This window comes from Pyrgilauda ruficollis, unplaced genomic scaffold (genome assembly GCF_017590135.1).
Source record: "Pyrgilauda ruficollis isolate IOZ18807 unplaced genomic scaffold, ASM1759013v1 scaffold101, whole genome shotgun sequence".
Taxonomy (NCBI): Eukaryota; Metazoa; Chordata; class Aves; order Passeriformes; family Passeridae; genus Pyrgilauda; species Pyrgilauda ruficollis.
Window position 1 is genome coordinate 2,194,459 of NW_024508213.1, and position 25,573 is coordinate 2,220,031.

At 36.4% G+C, this 25,573-nt stretch overlaps 1 protein-coding gene across 5 annotated transcripts in view; it reads right to left on the minus strand.

The window, feature by feature from the left end:
- Positions 1-25,573, minus strand: part of SMOC2 (SPARC related modular calcium binding 2) — a 141,430-nt gene that overhangs the window by 55,450 nt on the left and 60,407 nt on the right. For all 5 annotated transcript variants that reach the window (XM_041469077.1, XM_041469061.1, XM_041469051.1 and 2 more), the window contains exons 5-7: positions 18,861-18,908; positions 14,773-14,823; positions 13,915-13,989 (exon numbers count right to left, since the gene is read on the minus strand). In XM_041469077.1, coding sequence (XP_041325011.1) covers positions 13,915-13,989; positions 14,773-14,823; positions 18,861-18,908 — 174 coding nt within the window. The remainder of the gene's footprint in view (positions 1-13,914; positions 13,990-14,772; positions 14,824-18,860; positions 18,909-25,573) is intronic.

The following is a 25,573-nucleotide window of genomic DNA, read 5'->3' on the forward strand; positions in this document are numbered from 1 at the left end:
ACAACTAAGGAAGAAAATTCAAAAGACTAGTTTTGGCAGTACTGTTCAAATAAAACAGATTATAAATATTTAACTTTTACAATGAGCATCACAAGAAAGAGCAATGTTGACATTCAGTCACCTAATAAGGAAACGTTTTTATTATCGCTTACATGAAGAGAGTTCTGTTATTGTTTCTACATATAATGCATTGTATGCTTTGTGTTCTTTTTAATTTGGGAAAATTAAACATTGTTTAATGTCTGGACAATAATGCAAAAGCAAGCTCACTGCATGATGCTCCCAGGAGGTTGTGAAGCTATTGCAATCAGAGCTGTTGCTAATTAAATCTCCCTCTTGTTACAAAGCATTTGGGGCCAAACCAATCAACCACTGGCATAATTAATGTAGTTCACAAGGGCCTTTAGCAGTACTTGTTTTCCTTAATCATGAGGAACAAACACAGGCTAAGGAAGAGTGGAAAAGCCTGTGTATTTACAAACCTGCTTGCCTTGGGTCTCCTTTGGAAACAACTACAGTACAGTCCCATGGCAAGTACCCTTGAGCACTAGTAATTTTGCTTCATATATGTATGCACATTTTCATGAAGATAACTTGCAGGAGAAGACACAGGCTCTCCCTTGCATCAAAGGGGCAAGCCTATCCTCGTTTTGCTTTTGTTCTACATGTATATTTTACAATGACACAATGACAGGTATAGTTTGCAGAATGAAGGGGAGGAATCTTTAAAGTTATCAATCAGTTGCAAGGAAAAAGATGTAAATCCAATGTCATGATTTACATGACTGAGACACTGAGATCAACAAACAAAACAAAAGGCATGCAAAATTGAAAAAAAAGAGTTCCTTTTCATTTAGAGAAATACCACTATCTCAATTGGTCAATACAACATATTTTTCTTCATTTCCACCTGCTATACTGCATATGTCTGTAAAGCTCCGTATTGTATTATACAGATGCTGTCTCAACTATCTCTCTGATGAAACCTTTCTTCTGTTTGCATTGAGCTGTCCAGACTGCAACACCCCTGCCCAAAGCAGAGCCAGGATTAGAGCCCTGGAGTTCCTGGCTAGCTGCCCTGAATGTAACCAATGAAACCACACTGTTTCCCTCCACTAGCTGACATCACATGTTTTCCCATACAATACTTTGTAGGCTGCTTAAGTCCCCACAATGATATCCTGAGGAAGTAATATTGGCACAAAATATAGTCCAAGACTCTGAGCACTAGGCAGTCAGACCAACAGCATTGACATTATGACACTTGTGTGGAGTTTTCTTTGAAAAACTCAAATGAACTTCCACAAAACAACTCACAGCTTTGACTAAGTTGATGCATTCTTACTTAGGAAGCATTCTAACTTAGGATGAATTCTTATTTAGGAAGCATTGTTACTTAGAAGGGTACTGAATTAAGGCTGAAAATATATTTCACTATCTTTAGGGTCAAACATCTAGTTGCTCCTACATTTTGGTATCCTTCAGTATCCTGCAGTGTGGATAACACAGCTGGACAAGGTATCTCTGTAAAGGTCTCTGACATCCTACACAGGTAATGACACCTTTCCAAGTTTACTCAATCTAGGAATCAAGCTCTCTCTCCTATTCTTTGAAGTCACTGCTCAACTGGGTGCTCCTAAGAGCACTCAGCTTGGTTTTGGGGTCACAGCATTTTTAGAATTCATCCTGCAAACTCATAGCAGGAACAACAGCCTTTATTTCTTGGTTATTCTCCTCATAAAGCCTCCAGTTTATGCCTCTGGTTATCTTAGTTAAAAGGAGAATATGAAAGATTAGAGAGATGACAAATCAGTGTTACAAGAAATGTTAACCAGCATTTGAGATTGCACAATGATATCTAGGGAAAAACTGAGAAACAGGCAGTGAAGATCAGCTATTGACAGGAGAGAAAGAAGACTGCAAAGAAAGAATTGTAAACATAATGGGAATTCTCTGTATGCAACCAACTTTGAGGATGAATAACAGAGACTACAGTAACATTGCAAAAAGCTCAAATAAAATTAGATATGAAATAAAACAAAACTTAAGCTTAAATATAGTGTTCTGATTCACAAACTTTTGTAATCATATAGGGGATGAAAAGACCTGAAGCAAGGCATTTTCCCTCCAGCTTTGCTGTTGACTGGGAGTGCTCTATATAGAAGCCACACACCCATTTTGACAAGAGTATTGGAAAGGTAAGTGCACCACGACATTCTTAGCACCATGGTTAGTTATGTGACGTATTCTCTGATGTGTGAAGGTATTTATGAATATTCAGTTTTTCTGAATATAAATATGATTCAGTGTGCAAAACATATCATCTGGTGACAATTAAGTTGTATTTAACCGATAATAAAGAGAAAATACAATTCAGCTGGCAATACCAGTGGAGTAGAGAAGCACTTGTACTGACAGCACATTCATTAAAGTCAAGAGGAATTCCGGCAATGTAACAGCACCAGGATTGGAGTGGACTGTCCTATTGTCACTGATTCAGGAGACTGATATACTACATACTAGCTACTTTAATAAATGAGTGTGCACTGTTTCCAGGAGAAGCCATAACACCATCATTGATCCTGTACCATTAATGTCCCCATAAAGAGAAAAATTTTTTAAAAAATTGAAAGAAACCCTCCAGACCTGATTCCCCTCTCTCCTCATAAGTCTTCCAGTGGTATTAGCCTTGTAACTGCAGCAGAGTCACTCCTATTTACACTGCTCCAAGTAAAATGAGGCTTAATACCTGCTAAAACTAAATCATCACCTCCTACAGTCATTTTCTATTATTGTATTAGACTGTTTAGCTAAAGGGATGAACTACAGGATGTGTGACTACATTACAAGTCACTGTTCTGTACTAAAGATGTTGGTAGGGAAATGGGAAGAAGTGACTTTTCAAACCACTGACATTTATACTGATATTTTTGGCTTTGCTGCTCCTCTGTTGTGTCAATTCACAGGAACTTAAAATCACGTCCCAGAAATTATCTTAGACTCTTTTTAAAATCTGATTAGAAACTGCAAGAACAATGAAACTGTAAGTCCCTTAAACTAAGAGACAACCAAACAGGAGAGCAATGAGATTAGCAATTTTCTCATTACCTTCTGGCTGTTTGAGATTATGACCTTAGCTACATAATGGGAGTTTTAGGAAAAGCAGAGAAGAAACAAGATCAGAAGTTACTTAAATTTCTCCTCCCCAAACCAGTTTGGCAAGTAAACAAAGAGAAAGCACCCCCACTTCCTTGCCAGTCAGAATAAAGGGGCACAGGGATGTTCTGAAAGAGTAAACTGCGCCCGAACAGTGTGGTCATGAGCCTCTGCAACTAATCCCACCTCTGACTCTGTTAGAAGCCTCCATTGTATCAGAGTATGTGGATGAATTTGGTAAGCAACAGGTAAACATAACCATCAGTCTTTGTCAGTTCTTTCATCTTTTAGAATTTGCTTTAATACAGATGTGAAAATTTGGCCTAATGACTGAGGGAGACACTCAACCCTTCCTATGATTTGAACTTGAACAGATCTTGCAATTCTGAACTATTTCTTTCTTGCAAAAACTTTACTTCAGATTTTGTAGGCATTTGAAGAGTTAATTTGACTTCATAGTCCTCTGCTTCCAGACCAAATATCAATGAGTTTGTTGCCATGATCTAACTAGGTATACTGGAAAATAATTCAAGGGCATTAAAAGTCACCCATGTTTGAGGAATTCATGTATTTATAATGCATTCTAACCCAGAAAAACTGCATCTAATCATTCCTTCAAATACAGGCCAATAAAAGTTATTTCATTTTGATAAGATGTTTTACTCACTGAGGAAAAAAACTGGAAAGTTTAAATATCATAAGATCTCACTGGAAAGCAATGGTACAAGGTAACTCACTGTCTAAATGGCAAGAAGATAAATTTTGTCAGAACTTGTTCTGACTATAATACAGTTGTTGAAAAATTCTATTTTGACTGTCTGCTGAAAAACCAAGTATTTGAATAAAAATGTTTTTCATTCAAAGTGTTTCTTTTTGATAAAAAAGGGAACAAAACAAAACCCCTCAACAAGCTGTTTTTGTTGAACTTCACAGAGAACCACATAATACAAGATCCCTCAAGTGTCTGAGTTTATAAAATGGGGAGATTGTTATTACACATACTGTCAGCCTAAGGACCCAGCCCTCAAAAAAGGAAGAACTAGTGAAGTTTTAAAATTACAGCTCCAACAAGACATTACAATGTACCATCAAGATTTTGAGTTTTGAGCCAAAACCATTCAGTTATTTGAAGATATTTCAAATTGAATTTTTGTCTTGAAGAAGCACTTTTTTAGATGAAAATACAGATATTTAAAAAACAAGTTCCCTAGTAAGTCATGTGTTTTCCACAGAAGACTGCATTTTCAACCAGTTTGGCATATTAAGCTTTCCCCTCTCTTTTCTCTTGTGTTTTGACCAAGAGAATTTAAGATTTGAAATTTAATTTACTGCCTTAATTGTATTTAAACATACATCATTTGTGGATGAGTGCAGATACTTAGCCTGCTGTTTTTAAACTACAAACTTAAAAATTGCTTAATGAAAAACAGTGGTCTGTATCTTCAACCACTGCTTCTTCTCCAGTAACACAGAAATCTAGTGCATTGTGGAAACAATACTTAATATTATTCCTAGGCAGTTATTACTACACATTGCAGAGTGCAGGGAAAACGTAGTGCCTAACATTTATCTGGAGCAGTCCTATTTGAGAGATGACAGAGCACAATGTACAGAGTGCAGTAAAATGTAAAGCAAGCCAGTCATAACACAGTAGTTGGGGTATAGATGAGAAAATCTCTAAGTGGGTTTATGTACTTTAGCAACATAACTTGCCTACAAGAACTTCCCCTGCTCTGACGACCCTAGGTGTGGCTTTGCGTGGAAAGGAGGCTCTACATTGGAAACTAAGAATCTAATATATTGCATTAAGGACAGGTTAGGGTAAAGGATCCATGGATGATAGCATTAACCTTGGACTTTAACAGTACATAAAAGCAGACACTGCTGTAAGGAGTCAGACTAATTGCAACAGCTTCACTGCAGACATGTGGCCAATGCACAGATTTGGGGGTGAAATCCACCCATCACATAGAAGTCGCGGTAGGAGCTGAATTTCTCTTGCTTTTGTACCAAATGGAGAACACTAAAATTACTGATGAAGCCTCAAAAAGTTCCTGCATCATGTGGCAATTTGTTACAAAATTAAGGAAAAAGCCAAGATTTTTTTTAAATAATTAAGCAATGCATGAGCTATAATACAAGCTGTCAGTCTCTTCAACAATTTTGTTCAGAGATACATGGCCTGGCAAATAAGAAATATGGAATTCATATGTGATAAATCATCCAATTAAAAATCCTGCAAAATTTAAGCCACCATGACTAGCCATAACCTGATCTACCAAGGAACATTACATGGTCCTCCCACAGTCTGTATTTCCATTAACAACAGTCAGAACTTTTTTTGTGCAGATCAAGCAGTAGAATTCCACAGTCCATATAACTGGTTTTTGCTTCTTTTTCAGACAAAGTTTATTCAATTACTGGAAGGGTAGGTAACTGGTTATTTGACTTATCCTGATAGAAGAAAAAACTGCATCTCTGCATAGAACATGGACATTTTCTCCTAACTATCAGGTCACTGGATGATGATGGAATGCCTGGCACCTCTTACTGTTTACCCTGTTGGAAGACCTATCTTCTACATACCACCCAGCAATGATAGTACAGCCATAGCCAGACCCAGACTGTCTTGACTGAAAGTTTTATCTATTCCCAGAAAGATTATGTCATTAGATATGATCCAATCTAATATGTTTCTGTGCATTAACATGATTTACATGATATTTCATCTGCCACTAAAATACAGATCTTTAACCTGGCATTCGTCTTAGGATTTATGGACATTATTGGTGTTTTTATGATTATGCAATCTGATGTCCGGCAAACCATAGAAAGCTGTAGGTAGGTGGAGGAGTGCATGCCTGAAAACTAAAGGAGAACTTCAAGCAGTACTCTTTTGTCATTTACTTGCAATGTGATACAATTAAAAATGGTCAGGAAAGATTACTATCTTTTGGCATTAAAATTTTAACACATGCAGTAAAACAGAAATTATCAGCCTTGCATAAAACAGATTTTTTTTTTCTCCTCCCCACAGTGGGGGTCCAGTAAAGCCCTGGAACATCCTGAGGATAAAGAACGTCAACTGGATGTAAAACAGAGCTCTTTTTCTAATGGTTTAGGAAGGGAGGGTCTTCCCCTGTCGTGGGAGGAAAAAGCTGGAAATGGCAGTGCTTGATCTTTTTTTAAGGTTTTGAACTAATATGTAAAATTAAAATGAAGATAAATGAAAATCCTTGTGAAAAGGATTATTAAAGGTAGGACAGTTCTATAATAAGCATGATCCAGCAGCCTATGAATTAAGAATGATTCATAATATACAAGCAGTGTGGGGAGGTCTGAAAAGTTTAATCTTCTTGGATGACTCTGAAAGAACTGAAAGAAAACAGCAATTTTCCTTTACCAATTTAGGTCAGGCAAGGCAAAGCAAGGCAAGGAAAAGAAAGAGGACGAGAGTATGAAGAGGGATTTTGTTCACTGGTGAAGAACCTGAAGAGGTTGAAGAGTACTGTTCCCTCTTTTGTAACAGGTAAATCAAGACTAGAGTATCATTAAAAATTGCTGCTAAAAAGTAATAAAAATTCTCTGTTAGGAATTAAGTCAACCATTTAGTGATTGGTCCTAGTGATGTGAACATTCAGTAGTTTTTAAGCTGTAAGTTTTTCAGCTGCCAGGGAGTATCTTGCAACCAATATTCAGAAAGAATTCTACTCTAAAACTGTTGTGGTTCTTGACAGAAAAACAACAGCAAATGAAGGAGAAGGAAAGAGAACTACCTCCTACACTTTAAAATGTAACAGTAGTGCATATAACAAGTTGTTACAGTGCCTCACAGATCTCCCTCCCCAGCAGTTTCTTAACAACGCTAGTTTTAGAGTAAAATACAAATCAGAAATTATAGTTCACTCTGAATAATTAGGTTCCTTCTTGAACTCTAAAGGGAACATTTAGTGAATCAGCTGCAAGAGTCAACCCAAAGAGTCTGAGAAGGCCATAAGATTGTGTTTTGGAAGCTTCCAGTCTTCATCTGAGTATTTCTTACTAAAATTCCATGCAATGCTTTTCTCTTTAATTGCCATGCACCACTTTGCTGAGAGAACAGGCCAAACAAAAATTGTTCTAGCAGCTCATGTCTTTCAGCACCCACAGATTTTACAACGCCCAAAAGGCAGATCTATGGCTAACATAAAATATTTGGACTTGTTGCAGATGTCAGGAAATAATGCTAGTGCTTTTCTTTGTGTAGGGAATTGACCTGCAGGTAAGCCCAATGTAAAAAGTTCACAGTAAAAATGTCTGGACTTGAACTTGTCTAAAATTTGGCAGAGACAGGTTGCCCATTTGTTATGGACTGAGTTCCCATTGACAGAATACCTGTGTTGATTTAATAGCTGGTTGGGATGTTTGAAGACATTAAGAATCAATATTTGTACCTTCTATTCTACTTTCCTTTCAGGGTTTGAATTGACGTTTTTAGGGTTTAACAATTCCATTTCAGATACTCCAGATCATCAACCTCTGAGCCAGAACATTACAGGTCTCCAACAGGCTGTTATAACTTTCAGCCCATGACAATGTCAGATACTCTAGGCATGACATGGATATACTTCAACAATTTATTACCACACTCTTGACTTTTCCAGCTATGGCTAATGACTACATTTACAACACAAGCATTTACAACACAAGCAATTACCATGGCTGAGTGTGGCTCATACCTCACTAATTGTTGGAAAGAAACACTGTCTTTAGGGCTGAAATGAGCTGGTAACAGGCAAAAAGCTCCAGTTTTTCTGTGTAATTCAGTGGTTTTCAATTAATGGACCACTTCTACTCAGGTTATTTCCCCATGCAAATCTACTTTACGTATTAATTTGAAGTCCATTTCTGAGTGTCCAATAAAGGCATATTATATTAAGAGCAAGCAGGCATCATCCTCGCCTGCCCCTCCTTTAATGCCAAATACAAGTAAATTTGAGAATGGAAGATTAGCCAGGGTTCTGCAGGACAGCACACGACTTCCTAGGAACCCCTCCTGAAAAAGACAGGCAACAATCTTTTAAAATACTTTCTTCCCCCTCTTGCCTGTATTCTTTCCTCACTTTTTCATGATATCAATTTTGATTTCCTTCTGTTATAACAGACTTCATATCTCAAAATCTCCACATTGTGAAATAAGCCTAATTCAAAATACTTATAGAAAACTTTTAACTATTTTTTAATAAATATGTAAGTGGAAACATTCAACTGGATCTTAATTTTTCCTTGCTAGCTCACGCAACTTCAACTGCAGGTAACTTATCTTCAGTGAACACTAAAAGCAACATCTGGAAAACGAAAAAATTTATGAGAATAAATAAAAAGTCACTGAGCTGTTACACAGTTTTCTGTCTCTAGGTTATTAATTTTCCTATGCTTAGAAAGGAATCACTCTTAGAATTGACGTAATTGGGCAGACACATGAACTCTTACATTTATTTTCTTTGAAAGAAAATATTTTTGGGGGTTTTTTTAATGCAAGTATTTTAACTTTAGGACTGACTTTTGTCAGGATAGGCAAAACAGTAAGAAGTTAGGTTGAGTTTGGAATGAACATGAGCATCGGAGTATGGAATAAGATTTGTCTTGATCCTTTCAGGGGGTGACTTTCAGGGAATGATCAATGCACCAGGATACCACTGGAACAATTGCCACTGAGAAACAAAACAAGCCAGCTAAGGAAACAGAAACCTCACTGACAACCAACATAGTTTCTATGTGAGAAAAACTCTAATGTACAAATGCTTTGAAGCTGTCAAATGGCATGGCAATAAAAACTGCATTCACCTCTTAGAATGTCACTCTGTCGTATTAATCAGTCTTACTGGCACACTTTGCCAACAGGTTCAGACTATACAGACAGATAAATGCAAGCAGCTATTTTGTATAGCTATAGACACATAATTATCACTTTAGATTTCATTATTTTAGTCTATTAAGAAGGTATTCTCACCAGACATCATACCAACTGTTTTCATTTGCATTTGCAGCCAGTCTACAATACATTGCTGTATGTGCACGTCAGTATTTTCCGAGATGGTGTTTTGAGAACGAAACTCCTGTTGAATTGAACACTCTGGGACTAATTGATAAAATCTTGCAACAGATCTTTTAAGTCCTGAAAATGACAGTCTGTAGCAAAAAGGCAGCAATAAAACACAACTCCATTGCATCAGAAAATTTAATAAAAAAACAAATTTAATATGTGTCCCTTTCACATGGACACAGGTGAAGTATGAAATTATGAGTATGATGATTCCACATTACCAGAATATCCAGATTAAAGGGTTTGAAATCTGGGTACTCTTGAAATCACTAAAACCATAGTTTGAAGAGACAATTAATTGTGATTTAGGATTCTTCATTCTGGAGGAAAAAATGTCATAATCACATAAACCTGACCCTGCCTCAGAAGCCTTAATGGCAGATCAGGATTTTCTCTGGGTCAAACCTCTTTTATGATGGATTATGAATGGCTTGTCCACTAGCACCAGCTTAAAGCATATAAGCATAAAGATGGCAGAAATCACAGAGTTGGCACAAACACTGTATCACTTGTCTGTGTGGTTCAGATGAAATGTGAACTATTGGGTCAACAAAGAAAGGCAACAATTTCTTCCTCTCTTTTGTTTTCATCATACTGGTCATACTGGATTATCAACACAACAAACACCAGTTTTACAAGCCCTTTACAGTGCTCATTAAATACACAATCAACAAATGTATGATCAATGAAAATATAAATCATTAGCACTAAGATACTATTACATCTTTACAGAAACAGATAAAAGTATAATAATAAGAGAATAGAACTGAATAGTAAATAGGTGAAACCAGCCACTAGAACAACATTCAAACATTTTTTTATCTTGAATTACATTATCACCAGAATTTCTTAGGTCTTTAATACCTATGAAAGTATATTACAGGTTAGGGATGACTTTTTCTTTCCTGTATTTGCAAAATTAATGAAATTTTACACTAAGTATGGTTTATTCTGTAGTGTACAGATTCTACTGAGAAATTACTGAGTACTTTAAGAAACTTTTTGAACATTAAAAATGTTATCAGTTAAACTCATCCTATTTATTTCTCAGCAAAGTGCTCCCACAACAGGCTACTAGAAAATAATGGCTCTCAAATTCAAGCTAACAAAATGAATTTGAAGTTTCACTCAGCACTGTGAAAAGAATCAAACTATGCTTTCTTTGTCTACACTCAAACACCAAAAATGGTGTACATCCTCTGAAAAATGTCACACTGTGTTCCCAAGAATACCACAGGAATATAAATTGCTGATAGAGTAGATGCAGCAAGGAGAACCTAAGAGATTTACAGTCCATCCTGAGCTGTCCTCAGAGGACTGAATTTTCCCTGTTAGGTGATGGGAAAGTATCTGCACTGTCTTCTCCACTCACATAGTACCCGGATTTCCAACTGATACCGATGTGGGACTAAGTTTGCCTAAAGCACAGACACCTTAATATCAGCTACAGATCTCAACTAGTCACCATGCCTAAATTCCTAGCGGGAATTTCGACCCTGAGTTCCCAGACACACAGCAGTGTAGGCTGCTGCATTTTGATGTTTTAATCAGAATCCATGTAGTCCCTTGTTCAATGTTTTCTCTTTGTTTTCTATAGCTGTTGGTAAAATACTTACTTCTGTCAATCTGATACCGCAAATCTGCAATATTTTCTATGAAATGGAGCAAGAAATGAGGAGCATGGGGGTAGTCATAAAATATTTACAAAGGCACTGCGACATATATATAAAATATCTCAGCAAAACCTATTTTAGCAATGAGATGAATACTAGTCACCATGCCTAAACTAGTCTAAGTAGGGAAATAAAAAGTGCTTCGGAAATCATCTTAAATGTACCAAAACAGCTATTGAGATGTTTCTACTCAAAACAGCCAGTCTAAACAGAGCTATTGTAACATAATCCAGTGTTGATGGCATTTTTACCAGGAGTAAAATTTTGTTCTCAAAAACTAATAGGTTAAATACCACTCCACAAATGCCTTAAGTGAAGGCAAAGCCCTATTTCTCTGAGCCAACAAAAAGAACATACAGTAGAAGGCATTATGGAACATGGATATATTATCCACTAATTTCATGCCTTGCATCTGTGAGTCTTGCATATGCCATTACTCTGTGCTAAATTAATTTAGGCTCATTCAGTCAAATGAATGCACTGGAGAACTAATATAAACTAGAATTTCCTGAGCCATTATTTTCTATATTCCAAAACCTAAAATAGTTTATGCTGATTTTACTAGCTAATTGTAACTGGCAGGTCATTTGCAGAATAGTAAAAGCAAACCACTTCATGAGGGGTAAAACAAATTTAATGTATTAATTTGTGACCTTAACTCACAAAAACTTTCTCCTGAGGAGATTGATTTCTCAGCTCAAGACAAGTTTGTAGATGACATATTGATCATGATACATTAGAACATATATTCAAGTAAAAGCTAGCAAGAAGAAAGCAGTACAGACTAAAATAGTAAGCTGTTAAATAGGATATTAGTATCTTGCCTGAAATTTTGTCTTTTTTTTAGTTGTATTCTATAGGAAGGGCTAGATGATAGTGTTATTTGCACCTCAAGAATTTCTTTGACAGCACTAGGATTACTATAGAAAAACAAAGGAAAATTTAGCCCATTATTAATAAATTTGGCTTCATGTTTTGTTTTATAAACACAGTTCCTATGCAGAGATAAATTTTCCTCATTTTTCTCAGACAAATACTTTTCAATAAGCTTTCTGATGTTTTTATGACCAAGTCTGAATCAGAGTTTACTAAGCCAACTGAGTGAAGAAGACATCTATATTTATCCTTTATATTGAAGCCTGGAAGTGGGAAGACAGCAAGTTTACAATCCACTGGGTTCAGTGGCAAGGCCTTTCCTGCTCTGTACATATAACTGTCCAGAGCTGAGTCTCTGTGGATGTTCCCAAAAGCCTTGGCACCACTCTTGAGAGGTAATAAGGGAAAAATATTACTCTTTTTTCTTTTTTTTCAAGACCTTGAAAACCTGCCTACAACAATCAGTGAGGACACTGCTTTTAGCACCTGGATTCACCTTGATTGATTATGTCAATCTGGCACATCAGATATAGCTACAAATTACAGGAAGGTTTGCTGCACAGTACCTCCTGAAGTCATTCTGCTAGCCTGGGTATGTTACCCCTGTCGTGAGCAAGTCCCAGTGTTAACAAATCTAACACAATCATGCTTTTGATGTTGAGCTAGGAGTCACAACACAGGTAAGCTATGCTTCTGATTCCTCTTCTCTTGTAAATATGTTTTTAGATGGACTGGAGGTTATCAGTTCCCAGAAATAAACCCACCTTTTTTATTTTTTCTTTGTGTATGCACGTGTGTGTGTGTGTGTGTGTGTGTGTGTGTGTGTGTGTGTGTGTGTGTGTTGAAGCTTTGTCAGCTACACTGCAAACTCAAAAAGTCTTACTTAAGTCTCTAGCACTATAAAAATTAAACAAATACTCCTAACAGTGACAAATTTCTATAGACATCTTTTATTCTACAGAAATCCCAAAGGAATTCTGTTCTTGCCTACACTGACTAAAGAAATTAAAAATTAAATCTCCAGCATGAAAAGTATTTGCTTCAAACTCTTGCCTACACTGCTTAAGTGCCTACTGGAAAATCAAGGAGAGAAAAAATTACTAATAATTATTGCACTCATATTAAAAATAGCTTGCATAAAGAAATCTTTAAACCTTTTAGTATCTTGCTTTCTTCTTATGATAATTGTTTGTCTTTTCTAAATGCTTTTGGCCCTCAATTCAGTAGAATACTTAAGCACAGTAAAGCATTGTATTGTAAAGCATAACCTCAATTTCTACTGGATTTGAAGTGTGGTTTGGGGTGATTTACTGAATCGTAGCCTACATCATTAATATTTCCTTTCATACTATACATTTTTCTACAGAAATAAAAACCAGGAATATTCTCTAAAGTTTATCCCACTGAAAGGAAGCAGCAATGAGAAAGGCACCAAAATTTATCATCCACCAAAGCACTGAATTTATCTGAATACTCTAGAGAATTCAGTCTTAGAACATTCACCTGACATACCTAGTCCAGGTTTAAAAATCTCTATTCTAAACAATTATGAAAATAAGTAAAGCCAGAATTCCACAATTATTTTTTTTAAAAAGCAGCATAATTAATTCACACCAAAACAGTGATGATCAGTTTGTACATAGCAGGTGACTGATGTAGTAAAAAGCAGGTAACACTGTCTTTCCAATTCCTGCTCACTAAAAACTGGCTTCTGATGGGAGTTTGCTTCTTTTCAGGTTTGCCTCCTCTGATTTACCACTAAACAGTAATCCACACAGTCATTTTACAAACACTTTCTTGCTACATATCACCCAAAAATAAGCAGATAACAAAGATGAAGATAATTTAAAAGAATGTAAAAAATAAATGTCTGACCCACTAAACACATGTAAATAGGTATGAACCAGAGACTTCAGTGGACTAATATAATTTTAGCCAAGTAAAGCCTGGCCCAAAGTACTTCTCTATAAAGGAATGTATAATGCATGAGCTCAGTAAATCATCACCATTGCAAATCATTAAGGCACTATCATACAACGAGAGTGGAAGCATGATGGTTATTAAAATAGTTCATGCATACCTTCAGAGGCGCTTTGCAAAGTAAGGACGACCTAAGTTTCTCACCTGAGCTTTTATTGGTTTTGTTCTGTCTACTCTTTACTTGCTCAGTCCATAAGGTAGGAAAACGAGAAGCTATATCTAGGAAAAAAAAAAGGCAACAGAAAATACTTGATAAATGTTAGCATTTTTAAAATTTATTACCAACTGAATAGGGGCTAGTTTTAAAGAAACATGGATCTTAAAAAAAAAGTCACATTGGTTTATATTAGGGCAGTTAAGACTATTATTCATGCAAAGGCATGAATAGTCCTTTCCTTATTCTATTTGTACAAAAGATTTTTCAATCTAAAAGTTCAATAAACACTTTTAGATGAAAATTAAGTTTAATTAAAATAAAAATGTCCTACTCTGGACCCAAAATATATAATGGCTGCAGACCCAAATTCTGCAAGATTAGCAGTGAGTGATAAGGCAGCCACAACATAGGACTATTATTGCTTATTTAATGGCAATTGATTTCTCCAGAGGCAAGCTTCACAACACATCAGCCTTTACAGTGATATTACTAGTCATTAATATACGCTGAGGATAGAATTTACCCTTTGACTTGTTTATTTGAACATAGAGTTCTAATCTACACTTTGGCTCAAGTTTAAAACCTGCGTCTGCCCTCAGTCACAACAAATAAAATTGCTGATGTTGGTCTCCACACTAAAGTCTCATCTCCAGACTATCATACAAAATTCACTGCCTGCAAGACTCTATTGTGTTTGTTGTCTTTGTTGTTCCTAAAAAAAGAACAGATATTTGCAATTTCTTCCACCACCCCAGCAGTTGTAGATACTCCTAGGATGTCATTTTATGTTGTGGAATACAGTCCATAACTGCACAGTTTAATACCATACTGTTAAATTCACTCACCTTCTTCATCACCTTGAGGCTGAGTCTCCAGCGCGGGAGCTGAGGCATCATCTGAATTCAGAATGGAAAAGATTTGCAAGGAGACTACAATTATGAGAGTAAGCTAAATAAGTGAACATACATGACTGAAAATAATGATTTGCACATAGCCCCGGCCAGTAAACAATTTAAACATTCTTTACAGCACAGATTTAGTACATATACAGACTATGTTTTATAAATGGATGGGGTCTGAGGTCATGGATGATTAATTTATTGCAAGTTCTTTGGTGATGCATGAAGTGATCAGGTTGCTCTCTGGAGTGCAATTCTTCACTTCTAATGCTGCACACTGATACTTACAGATTATAACTGAAAAATCAGCATTTCTAAAGAAATAATTAGATAAATGTATAGAAGGACTGAGACCTGTGAAATGAAAAACAGTCTAGAGGGAATGAGTGGCTGCAGACACCTTAAAATCAAAGGGTTTTTTAAGCACAGCAGGATCTATTTAAGAATCAAGTTGATTTATAAGTGAGGTTCACAGATTATATAACCAGAATATTGTTTGCACAACTGTTATCCTCTGGTCAGCATTCTCCATCCACCCACTACCAACCATTACTGCAAGAAATGAGGAAGGAAAAATTACAGAAAGTAAGACAAGAATTGACAAGAAGACATGAGTCATTTTAGGTTCAGTAAAACACTGTGGACGTAGTGCTGGAAGAGAAAAATTAAACAAAAAAAACTATTTAAACAAGCTTTTGCTAAACAGAGTGGTACCAAAGACCCATCTTTACTTTATTATGTTTTTGTTATTTAAAACTATTGCAGATGTGGGGTAAATATGACTCAGGAGGCCATGCTAGTTCATATTTTCCAGTCATATTTTCCTGTGGCATGGAGCTAACTCCAAGACCAAGGTGTACTGCAGTAAACAGCATCTTCCATGCAAAGGTTTTATTACTATTTCTTGCAGTTTCACAATTGGATCTCAGACCTAAACAGTTTCCAGATTGTTTTCTTGGCATTTTCATGGAAAACAGAATCAAAGGTAACTGAGAAGCTGCTTCTGGCACGTAGCCTTACCTGGGTAACAAGGGAGCAGCAGCTTTTAGGCTAACACACTATCTCTTTCCTTTCCTTCTTGCTAGTGCAATTCCAAGAGTCTCCTATTCTCTTTGCTATCACCATCACTGTTTGGGGCATTTTAAGTCTCTGTTGTCTTTAGATCACGCAAAAGGTTTGGGGTCACTCTGACCTTTGCCTCTAAGGGTCACAGTCTGGGTCACAGTCTAGGTCACAGCAAATACTGATACCAAGTAGATACTGAGAGCAGGTAAAACCAAATTTCCAGCCATGGAATAGTGATCTTTATACAAAACCAAAGCATCAGCAACGGGAGCTTATTTTCAATGCAAAATTATCTAACCAAGGCATAAGAAGATTTCTTTTAAGAGTGCTTTTTCTTCATATCCACACAATGGCAGTATTCTTTGCTTCAATGTTATGAAAGACTGTCACTCCTCATTAGTTTTGCTAGCATTTCTGTGGTGTCGTCTGGGTGGTAGAATAACACCATTGATTAATTTCACAGAGTCCATCAAGCATCCTAGTGTACTGAAAAGCAAGACATATATTTAGATGATCAACAAGTATGTGATTCAGGAAACCCAGTATTTCAGAAGGCAACGTATGGTAGGCAGATATTACCCAGAGCTAAACCAGAAATTGGGTCTGCATTTAAATGACTTTTCTAATAATCTTTTGGTACACAATTTCAGTTTGTGACACCTTTAATCTTATGCAATTACCTGAAATTCAGCATAATGCTGAAACTCAGTGATAATCACCCCAGTCAAAATTAGCCTCCTGAACTTTGTTCAAGCAGCATTTAAAACAGTTTTGGTGTTGTTTTTGTTGTAATACAACATATGTTTAATGACTGATATGAATTAGATATCTCACAGACTAATTGCACAATTCTTCCTGGCTGGCACATGCATACCAGTCTATATATTTAAACATAAACTTGTTTAAATTGTTTGCTGTCAGAGTTCAGTTACCAAGAACACAGTCCTGCAGTCAGTTAAGAATCAGAAAAAAAGGGATGTGATCCCAACTCTGACACCTGTGCTTTTCAGAGTATAAATATTTTCCTTGGATAGAGGAAAGAACTGTGTAGCCAGAGAACATACTTAAGGGAACAAATTTTAAGCTTCATTTCTGTTCAGTTTAATGTTTAAATTTATAAACATGCTAACAAAGCCCCTGATCTCCAATATCTGCAGCTGGAAGTTTTCTTTCAGTATTGGAATACCCAGAGAAAGCAAGGTGCACAAGTACATCAGATATGGCTCACCAGCTCCGTATCTATGAGACATCTTGGAAGGGGAGACTGTCTCAAGTTAAGTCTATGCTGTCTCTTGAGGAAAGTCCCCAAGACCACACTTTGAAGGTCTGAAGCACGTCCTCTGGAGCACTGAGAACACTGTGAACCAGCCTAAGTTTGCTGGGCTACAATATGGGCAGACACTCCTGGTTGCTCCACAGGAACATGCAGAGGAAAGAGCAGAGAGTGTTATGGTTGCTGCAAAAACTACTACAGTGCCCTTGCAAGCTGAGCTACAAAATATGTTTTACTACACTGGCTGTGAAGCTGAAGCACAGCTCCTTAACTCAGACAGAGGTATGATCCTGGTCCCTACTCTGTGAGAGTCCCTAAAGAATTTGGGATGTCTCTGACAACACTACTTTATTTAAATCATAAGTCAGTGACCATCTGGAAGAAGGGTGAGGAGAGGAAGAAAGCAGTGTTTGAGAAGAAGCAGGGACCACCTAGGAACCAGGTCAGAAGCCTTTAATGCTGCAGGCTTGTGCTGGAGAGCAAAAACCAGGCATGAGTAAAATGCAATCATGTCACTTAAGACAAAAATATACGTGGTAAGAAGGGAGATTTGATAAACTGTGTTCATTTCCTTGTTCTGTGACTGTTCATTCAGGGTTCAGTAGTTCAGCCATCACAGCCACAAACAAAAATAGAGGATACCAGTCAAGTTTTATATATGGGATAGTTCATTCAGTTCAAAGCTGAAAATGAAAGTCCAGACCTGAAGAAAATGGGCAACATACGGTTAGTGGAACCTGCAATTTGTCTGGAAATACATGAAGGACCAATTTTTCAGTACTTTGTAATAATTAGCCTTAAAGAAGTACTGATTCTTTTAGCCTAACAGCACTATAGTTTATTTCAATATTAGGTTTATTACAATGCTGCAAAAGCGCCTGTCAAAAAAATTCAGTTATATTTACCATGCACCAAACAGAGAGGCATTAACATTAGAACAAAAATGAGTAACTTCTTTAAAATTAACTTATGTAGTGTAACTGATGGAAATATTCAGTATGTTGTTTTCAGCTGAATCTAAAATTCTTTCAAGTGTTTGGAGAGTGTTAACTTTTGTTTAGATCATAGATATCTCATTCATTTTTGTCTACGAGCTATGTCATATTCACATCAGATTTTGTTCTGCCGAAAAGATATACATCGTGACCTATATTTAAAAAAAAAAAAAAAAAAAAAAAAAAAAAAAAAAAAAATCTTCTGGCCATAAATGTAAGCCATCAGATGAATTAATCACAATAGAAAGCCAAGTGCTGGGTCCAAGATGACTCAAGCACTGATTGCTATGGAAATAAAGTGAGAACTCCAGTTCCCAAGATTTTGGGACTGCAGAATGCTGTCTTTATCAAACAGACAGAATAATCTGTCCTCCAGAAAAAGCAAAAAGTATGGGAAAATATTTCAGAGTATAGAATTGGGAAGGAAAGTTGTTGTCCAAACAACACTGAATTGCAAAGTCTATAGGACTGAGACTAGAAAAATATAGTGTCTGTGCATACATATATATATATGTTTATACTTATATGTTTACTAAATATCTGCAATGAAATATAAAATTAATAACGAGCATGCATATATATTACATATGCAGCTACAATACATAATAAATTTATTTTGATAATTTAAATATATGGAAAACCACAGCAGTGTATCCCACAGTTATTTTAGCTTCTATTTAAAGGCCAGCTAAGATATTTACCTGTTTTGCCTGTACCTTCTCGTTGTGGCAGCTTCTCACTCACTGAACCTACAATTGGAAAAAGGAATTAACCAAAAAATATCTTCACTTCTAATATGCCATCTAAGAAACACAGTTCTGCTTTAATGATTCATTCTTGTATATTACAGTAATAAATAGCAGCAAATTCTTCCTCACAAACCAAAGGTTTTCGCTTTGCCTGACCTCTGCATTGTGCACAATCCATACACTGCCAGACTCCACTTCTTGGCCAACACAAGACCTGAGAAAGAGGTAGCGTTAAACACTACATAGACACAAGTCCAAGAACATGCTCATGTGCTGCAGGATGACCCTTTCCCTTCCCCACGGCCCCAGCAAGGACAGGTTCTGCAAGAAGGAGCATAACTCCGGAACCACTCCTTTGTTGTCCCTCATACAGGGCAGCTCTCTCCCTCTGCTCAGTTTTACCCTCACACCTCAGATGCTTTCAGGGGCTTTTTCAGCCTGTAGGCCAGGCCTGGCTCAGATTGAAAACTGTCCTTTTCTGCTTTAAAGGCCTCACACAAAACCTTGTGGAAATCCTATGGTGGTGTGGCAAACTGTTTGTGTCCTGGGGGGACACAGAACCTTAATCTGAGCCTGAGCCTGAGCTTGAGCTGGGCTCATGAGTCATCCCCAGAGCTGTGGCCCACGGGAGAAGAGACAGGAGAGATGAGAAGGGAGTCAAGAAGATTACAAGAGATGGGCTTTCACAGCTTATTCTACCAGCCTAAACTCCAACCCAACACAGAATCCAGCCTTATATTCAAGCCATCAAAAAATGGAGAATCCACTAATTTTCTTAGTAGTTTTTCAAGGGGGCACTTGTCCTTAGGATTTAAAATAGAAATCCTTCCTTATTTCTTGCTTATGCGCCATTTCCATTTTTGTGATTCTAATTACTAGACACTTAACAATTTATCTGTCTCTGCTGCATTGAAAACCACCTTTAAAAGTGGTATCTTTCTCTCTGAAGAGCAAGATGGAGTGATCAAATCTTAAAAACATGAAGCCTTTCCATTCTTAAAATACAGTCTCTTCTTACACACACCTGCTATAATTAAAAGAAAAATACTGAAAAATATGTGTGTGAAATAATTTAGCTGCCTTAATTTATTAAGTTATTGGAATAACTATGATGACTGTGTTTAAAAAAAAACAAAGGAAACCCAAACCTTGCAGCACAATACTTGTGTTCTAAAAGGACAATTTAAATAACAGAACCCACTAAATCACAGGCCTTGCTTACCATGCTGAACTGATGGTTACTTCAGCAGGAAGTTTAGACAAGGAGTCTGCCAGAGAGGAGATGCCTGACATTACAAATCAGCCCTGCTGATTTTAAAGTCTCCATGAAAGAATGCATGGCATTGCAGCCAAGATAGTAACCTGCTGATGGATTCAACTCCTAATACCGCTTTATATATCCAAATTACAGCTTTATATATTCATATTAAAATATTCTTGTTTAGACTTGTTTCCTTTCATGACAATAGTGTATTTTAATACATTTTCATTATATAATATTTGAGTCACCAGAAATTGAATAAACTTAGTGATGCATCAGTATTAATTGAGGCAAGAAGAAAGTCACTATCATTGCAGAAATTATATCCAAGGGTGTTTGGGATAGCTTGTTCTACAAGGGCTCCAAAACTAATCCATGTTGTTCACTCTGAAAAGGAGGCAGATTTTGTATTTATGCTGAAGCCAGAAGATCTGAGTTTTTGATGCTTGGCTTGCTTTTGATAAAAGGCTCAGCTAGAACTCAAATAAGATGTTCCAGTGTTTGGAAGTACTACACACAAAATTACAGGTTTTCCTAATTGCACCAAATACCAGTGATCCAATCTTTCCTCAAATTTCATCCAGCTAGTATTAACTCTGTAGTTTCTGAATTTCATTTTGTTTCACAGGCTTATAATAATAATTTCCTTTCAAACCCAGATACTTTAGGCCCGACTCTCAGTCACACAAGCATTTTAAACAGACTTTACACTTGTGAGTAGAAATGATGTCTCAGCAGGGGGAATGTGTGTGATGAACTGTTACCCATACTCACTCTGCTCCATTTTGGCACCAGTGTTGTCTCTCTATGAACATTAGAACTATTAGTATAAATTGAACTCAGTTTATACATAAGTAATTTAACACATTGGTGAAATTTATATAATATCCCACATCTTAAAAGGAAAAAAATCTTTCCAGATGCATTCACATTACTTCAAATATATGAGAAATGGTGAGAATGACTAAAGTCTGGGATAATTGAATTTGAATTTTTTTTACCCTAAATTTTCATGAAAAATTAATGGATGGAGGAAGAGAATGGCATTAACTAGTACTAAAAATTAACATAATCCTACCTAATCTAATTTCAGTAAGATACTGGATTAATTCTATGAAAATCAGGTTTACTGGGCTAACATTATTTTTTTTAATAGTCTTAAGAAGCCAACAATAATTTTCGCATAATTTCCTATAAAAGAAAACCTGTGCCCTTCATATAGTTCCACCTGAAATTTTCAATTTATGCAGCATAAACTTTTCTTATCTCCAAATTTGAGGTAAGGAGTTATTGAGTTTGTATCTTTTTTCTACCATTTCCTGAATGGTAGAAGGTAGAAGCACTTCTAGCTGAAATGATGATAGGAAGTTGCATTTGCAAGTTTATAGGAAATTTTGTCCTCAGTATCAAGATGAATCCCAAATTTTCAGCTAGGCAGGAAACAAAACCAACTTATAACTTATCTAAAAGTTAGGCAATGCAATTGGCTTCCAAGTTTTCAGTACATTGTAAGCAACCAAATCACCACATAAATAAATATCCTTATGGAATGATGGAAGATGAGGAGGGATATTAGATTCAACACATTACATCAAGAGGAAGAATTTAGCAGCATTCAAGCTTGTACACTTGCTTAGCCGTCTGTCTATTTATGATTCTGATCTTTTTTTTAAAGGCAGACATAGTCATGCCTTAGTTTATTGCAAACCCTACAATTCTAGCCAATTTCACTCTAGCAGCATCTGAGGCACAATAAATCTTCCAGAGAATGTGTTGTGAGTTTTGTGGGTTTTGATTTTAGCATATCCATTTTCTATAATTTTGGTCATATGGGATTGGGCTATTTAAAAAAAAAAAAAAAAAAAAAAAAGGTGAAAGCCTATTATTATCTAGTTTACAATATGATTTCTGATCTTCTACAAGAGAATATTTGATATATAATCACTGAATGTAGACATCAGGAAAGGTAAACTCCCCCTACTATTCCTATCTCACCTGTGGTTGTGTCTGACTGTGTATGTATAGGCAAAGAACTACATATGAGGACTAAATATCTAGATAATTCAAGGATGAATATTTTTCTCCAGCTAATGAAAACAATTTAATGGAAACTTTAAAAGTTCATTGCCTTCCCAAATATATTTTTTGCATCATATTATTGGACCACACTACTGTACTGGAAGAGTTCTGAATTTCTAAAGGTACTTGTATTTTGGCCATAAAAGATGATCATGCCATCTTAATCAAAAGGGAGCAAAACTGCTTCAACAGAAGAATAAAATTTGTCTCCATACCTCTGCAATCTCACTGGCAGAAGCCCAGCATATTTGATAGGGCATAAACCCTCTACAATAGGCAAAGACTCTATCTTCCAATGATAATATAACACCTGCTTCTCAACTTCTGCCCCATTTCTCAGGACTCCCTGCCAATGGAATTTCTGTAGTTCCCTACAGTGCTGATAACAGAGACAGACAGTTGTAAAAATGTCCTTTTTTTTTGTCTGGTGCTCTTTAGTGAAAGTACTGGGAGACATTAATAATTTTTAAGGAACTTTCTTTTTGATGCCATCATTGGAATGTGTTTGATTTACTGTGCCTCTCACCATCCCTCCTGCAATAGTGAAGACTATTTTCATAGAGTGGAATAGCATTTTGAGATTTATCATGCGTGTCTTAGCAGTACCAAATGTTGATGTGGGAAAAACTGAAAAGGGTGGAAGAAGAGCCTCTTTCAGGTAAAGATATAGTAATTAAAGCAAAGGTTTACATAAAATAGTTGGAAAATCCTGCATTTTTAAATGCTGCTTATGATCTTCATTCTTCCATATCTTGCATCTCTTGCAAAAAAGGCCGCTTAAATAAGAGCAACAAGAACAAGTCAATGAGCAAAACATGGCTCAGGCAACTGTTGTTGATACATAAAAAATAGGTATGAGACACCTCTTGGACCTGAGATAACTTCAGAAAACACTATGTTATTCAGCTAACCAACCTTAACAGTTAGAGAAATGTAGAGGTTGCTTTGCATATCCAGTATCACACAGTAAATGGGAAGCATGAATAGGATTTGGAATTGCTAAACCAAACTCCTAACTGCCCATCCTAAATTTTGCTTCGTATTTCCTCTATTCAAATTCAAGTTCTTCCAGACTGCCATGTTCTTCTTTCTTATTTCTGGGCATTCATCAATGATAGTTCCACTGGGGGGACATGAAAGGCAAGAAATTATCCCATAATTTCAGAACAGCACAGTTGATTAGAAATGTATTTGAACCTGTTCTTCAGCTGCTGAAGAACTAACCTAGAACTGAAAATTAATTTAATATTTCCATTAAAGCAAAAAAATTTCATACATTCCATGGTAGCACATTGCCTGTAAGAAAATCATTAGATAAGCATCTTAATTGTCTGTACAAATTTTCCTCTAAAGGAAAAAGGTGGCAAAAGTGATCTTGGGAGAAAAAGGTATGGTACAGATAAACTTAGAAATTTGTACAAACGACTTTGAAATACCTATAGCATCCAGCCTACAGAATACAAAGAAGCAGTGAGAATAAAGAAACATGCTGGTGTCAGGATGCCACCACTGCAGATCTGCCTGCATATCAGAAATAGCACAGAAATTCCTGCCTCAAGGGTAGCAAGACACAAGGCTAACAAGGGACAACAGTATTGGCAAAAATAGTATCTCTGTAATACTAGTTGAAACAGGAATATATCTACACAACTTCAGTTGACCCACTGAAGTTTTGATTATAATTCCTGTGCACAGTCATACTAAATAAAAAAGTACAAAAGGGAATAAATAGTGATCTGGAAAACATCAACACTCTTGTGAGGGAAAAAAAATCCCAACCCTCTTATCCTAAACAGATGGCAATTTTGAATATATACTTGGAAATGGGAGAAAGCTGCAGTTGCATATCAGACTTTCATTTTGCAATAAACAAACTAAGTTTTTCTTTATTATATCCCATAACTTTCTGAGAAAATCTGTAGCTGCCTTCTCTGTTGAATGAGAAGGTTTCTTCAGATCTCTCAAAACTGAGTCCTTTGCCAATACCACTGCAAAATCCCCTAGCATTTCAAGTCTTCCTTCCAAACTCTGCTGGACTTCTTTCCTGAAGGACAAAGGAGAAGTGATGAACAGCAAAATATGAGAACACTGATACAAGGGGACGAAATGTGCAGAGATAATCCCACAGGGTCTCATAACGGAAAAATTACCCACAGTCTTTCCATGGATCAAAACCAGACTCTGAATACTCACCTGTGCCCTGGAGCAGTTTATTTATCTCTGAGCTACTAAATTCAATTTGAGTGCTGTTATGACCTTCACCTTAGCATTTCTTTAAAAACAATTTCCTTTCCCACCCCTCCAAAAATGAGCTGAAGCAGTCTGGCAGTTTGTCTGCTAGGCATGTGACTACACCTTTGAGAGGAACTAGGCTTAGGTTCCTGAGAGATACAAAATCATTCTCATATTAATTGATTAATGTTCTAAGAACTACACTGCAGTTGCTCCTCGGTAATACCAGTACAAATACAAAAAATGAAAATATAGCAAATAATTCAACAACATTTTGAACCAAAATAGTGCCATGTGTTATAAGACACCTGACAAACAATTATTTATTTAACTTTCAGCATCAACATGACCCTTTTTTCACTGATGTCAGTGAAAGGACAGGCAGGGAGGATATAAATGGAGGATATAAAAATGGATTTTGCAGAGAAAGAAACAAAGGTGCACTCTCAGAGAAGCCCTAGCTATGGACATGTAAAAACAGCTCTACTCAAAATTACACTGAAGCAAGCACAAAAGTGCTGTCCTAGCCATGGCATCATAGAACCACAGAATGATTTGCAAGATACTTTAAAGTTCATCTCATTCCAAACCCCTTGCCACAGGCAAGGACACTTTCCACTAGACCAGATTGCTCAGACCCCCATCCAACCCATCCTTGAACATTTCCAGGGATGGCACATCCACAACTAAAGAAGACACATCCATGTGTCTTCTGAAGATGCAGATCAGTCATAAATCAGATAATGGCACTAAAATTAAAATGAATGCACATTTCCCCCTATTTTAAGGTTTCTGAATATTTTATATTATTTTTCACAATTGAGTCTTGCTTCACAGTGACTTTTCAGAGTGGATTAAAAGGAATATTCTGAAGAGTATTTTTTCTGGATAAAGTTCACCTACAGGCAAGATGTGGAAAGATTCTGTAAGTCATTTTAACTAGAAAGACTTTAAAAATAAAAATAACTTTCTATAAACTTTGCTGAAACTTCTGCATTGCTCTCCTCCTTTCTCCATCTATTTATTAAAAACATCAGTGTTGTGCTTGAATGATTGAAGTAGACCAGGACAGATAAATTCCCTGATTCACTTT